The 3,053-nt window shown below is 68.1% G+C and overlaps 1 protein-coding gene across 1 annotated transcript; it reads right to left on the bottom strand.

Annotated features, from left to right (window-relative positions):
- Positions 1-295: 295 nt before the first annotated feature.
- On the bottom strand, positions 296-1,624 carry POU3F2 (POU class 3 homeobox 2). The gene has a single exon (XM_074150652.1). The coding sequence runs from the start codon at positions 1,622-1,624 to the stop codon at positions 296-298; it is 1,329 nt and encodes a 442-aa protein (XP_074006753.1).
- Between the last annotated feature and the right edge of the window lie 1,429 nt (positions 1,625-3,053).

The following is a 3,053-nucleotide window of genomic DNA, read 5'->3' as shown; positions in this document are numbered from 1 at the left end:
GGTGCTTTGTCTGTCCGTCTGTCTGTCTGCTGTGATTCGCGCTCGCCCTCTCGCTCGCTCGCTTTTTTGTTTTCTTTTTTTTTTTTTTTTGCGCGGTTTTTTGTTTTTTGTCTTTTTTTTCAAGATAGGAGAAAATAATAATAATAATAATTATTAAAAAAAAAAAAAAGAAAAACCGAAAAAGAAAAAAAAAAAAAAAAGAGGACAATCAAAAGTTGGGGGAAGGAGGAAAGGAGGAGGAGAGGAGGAGGAGGAGGAGGAGGAGGAGGAGGGGCCGGGCGCCCCCGCCGCGAGTTCACTGCACGGGGGTCTGCACCCCGTGGTGCGGCGGCGTGTCCCTGCTGGCCCCGTACACGTCCTCGGCGCCCGGCAGCGTCCCTCCCGGGGGAGTCATGCGCTTCTCTTTCTGTCTCCTGTTACAAAACCACACTCTCACCACCTCCTTCTCCAGCTGTAGGCTGTCCGCGAGCGAGGTGATCTCCTGGGCGGAGGGCTTGGGGCACTTGAGGAAGTGGCTCTCCAGCGCGCCCTTGACGCTCACCTCGATGGAGGTGCGCTTTTTCCGCTTGCGGCCCTGCGCCGCGATCTTGTCTATGCTGGTGGGGCTGCCCGAGGAGGAGTCCGCCTCCTCCAACCACTTGTTCAACAAAGGCTTCAGCTTGCACATGTTCTTGAAGCTGAGCTGCAGGGCCTCGAAGCGGCAGATGGTGGTCTGCGAGAAGACGTTGCCGTAGAGGGTGCCCAGCGCCAGCCCCACGTCCGCTTGGGTAAATCCCAGTTTGATGCGCCGCTGCTTGAACTGCTTGGCGAACTGCTCCAGGTCGTCGGAGGTCGGCGTGTCCTCGTCCGAGTGCGGGTCGTGGTGCGGCGGCGGCCCGGGGGGAGCGGCGGCGGCGGCGGCGGGGGCCGGCCCGGCCGCCCCGGGGTGGGGACCGTGGGGCGGCGGCGGGTGCTCGCCTCCGTGGTGCGGCGGCCCGGGCGGTCCCGGCGGCGGCTCTTCGTGGGCGTCGCGCAGGCCGTGGTGGTGCAGCCCGGGCTGCCCGGCGCCCAGCATGCCGTTGACGGTGAAGCCGGGCGGCTGGGAGTACAGCAGCCCCGCCTGCGCCCCGTTGGCCGCGGCCATGCCGGGCGGCAGGTGCGCCGCGCCGCCCGCCCGCCACGCCGCCGCCGCCGCCGCCGCCGCCGCCGCCGCCGCGTGGTGCCCGCCGCCGCCGCCGCCGCCGCCGTGGTGCACCAGGTGCGGCGCCCGCCCCGGCGGCGGGTGCTGCGGCGGCGGCGGCGGCGGCAGCTCGTCGCCGCGCCCGCCCGCCTGCACCACCGCCGGCTTGATGTCGGGCTGGCCCAGCGCGCCCGCCGACCAGGGCGCCTCGCCGCCGCCGCCGCCGCCGCCCCCTCCGCCGCCGCCGCCGCCGCCGCCGCCGGGGCCGCCGTGGGACAGCGCCGCGATCCACTGGTGAGCGTGGCTCAGCGGGTGCCCGTTGCTCTGCAGCGCGTAGTCCGCCTGCACCAGGGCGCCGGCGTCGCGGTAGCCGCCGCCGGGCTGCATGCCGCCGGGCGGCTCGGCGTGCACCATGGGGGAGCCGGAGGCGAGCAGGCTGTAGTGGTTGGAGGCTGCGGTCGCCATGACTCGCCGAGCCGCACTGATCGCGACGGTTAAAGGCGCCGCGCATTTGACAGCTACTTTTTCGCCTCGGGCGCCGCGCGGCGCCCGCGCCCCCCCCCCCCCCCCACTCCCTCCCTCCTTTCCCCCCCGCCTCGGCCCGCGCGGCGGGGCCCACTGCGAAGGCACGCGCGGCCGCCCCGCCCCGCCGCCGCACGCCATTGGCTGCCGGCACCCTGACGGACGCCGGCGCCCCTGGCAACGGCCGCCGCCGCCGCCCACCATTGGCGCGCCCCGGCGGCTGGCGCCACGCCCCCCCTCTCCACGCCCCGCCCCCTGGAACCCAACTCTGAGGGGGAACCGGGCGGCGGCGGCGGGAGGGGATATGGGGGGGGGGGGGGGGGGGGGGGAAGGCTTCGCCGCCGGCCCCGCCCCGCCTCGCCCCGCCCCGCCGGTCCCACACCGCCCGCCGGCTCCTGTTGCTCAAGCCCCGCCGCGGGTCTCTGCGCGGAGCCCGGCCGCGCTGCCCCGGGGCGGCCCGGGGGGGGGGGGTGTGGGTGGGATGCCGGCTCGCCCACCCGCCCCCAACTTTCTCATGCCGGCCGCCCCGCTCCTTGCCCTCCGGTGGTCCCCTGGAGCACAGCGCGGCGCCGGGGGGGTGGGGTGGGGGGGGTGGTGTCGTCGGGGCTTCGCACCTCGGGGCTGCGGAGGTGGTGGTGTCCCACTTGTCCCGTCCCGAGGGGCGGGGGGGGGGACGGGGTGCCTACGGGTCCGCCTCAGCGGCTCTGCATCCACACGGAACATTTTGGGGGGGTGTGGGGGAGCGTGATGGATGAGGAAAAAAATATAGGAAAAAGAGAGGGATAGGAAAAAAAAAAAAAAGAAAAAAAAAAGAAAAAAAAAAGAAAAGAAAAAAGAAAAAGAAGTTGCGGCCCGGACAGGAAGGAAGGAGACCCTGGAACTGGATCCGGATTTCCTAGGAATGAGCAGCGCCCGGGCTGGCCGCCGCGAAAAGAGTTGGCTGCCCATTTCTGAGCTGGAAGCCATAGCTTTGTCTGGAAAATAAACCGCTCACGGGGGTAGGTGCGCGTCGCAGGCTCCCGCTATCCTCATCACCGAAATAACACAATGGGGCGGACCGGGGAATTTATTACTACTAACAAGAAACAGCTTTTCTTCCTGCGAGTTGTTTATAAATCACCGTGTTTAACGTGAGCGCTGGAAAGGCTTCTTGCCTGGAAATATTCCTCTGCGTGGGGGTGTGTGGAGGAGCGGGGGGATGGGCTCCCGCACATAAACATATACACAGAAGCAGCATAAACAGGATATCCAGTGCCCTGAGACAAGGGGCGCAGCAGGAGTTACCTCGTTTCGTTAGTTTAGCGGCGTATCAAGAGCTCCTTCTGCCGGGGGGTGGGGAGGGAGGGAGGGAGGAGGAGGAGGAGGAGGGGGT

The sequence above is a fragment of the Numenius arquata genome, chromosome 7 (assembly GCF_964106895.1).
Source record: "Numenius arquata chromosome 7, bNumArq3.hap1.1, whole genome shotgun sequence".
Taxonomy (NCBI): domain Eukaryota; kingdom Metazoa; phylum Chordata; class Aves; order Charadriiformes; family Scolopacidae; genus Numenius; species Numenius arquata.
This window is presented reverse-complemented; position numbering and strand designations above follow the sequence as displayed.

Bases quoted from the DNA above. Each gene is read 5' to 3' on its own strand.
- POU3F2 (XM_074150652.1), bottom strand. From the start codon at position 1,624: ATGGCGACCGCAGCCTCCAACCACTACAGCCTGCTCGCCTCCGGCTCC.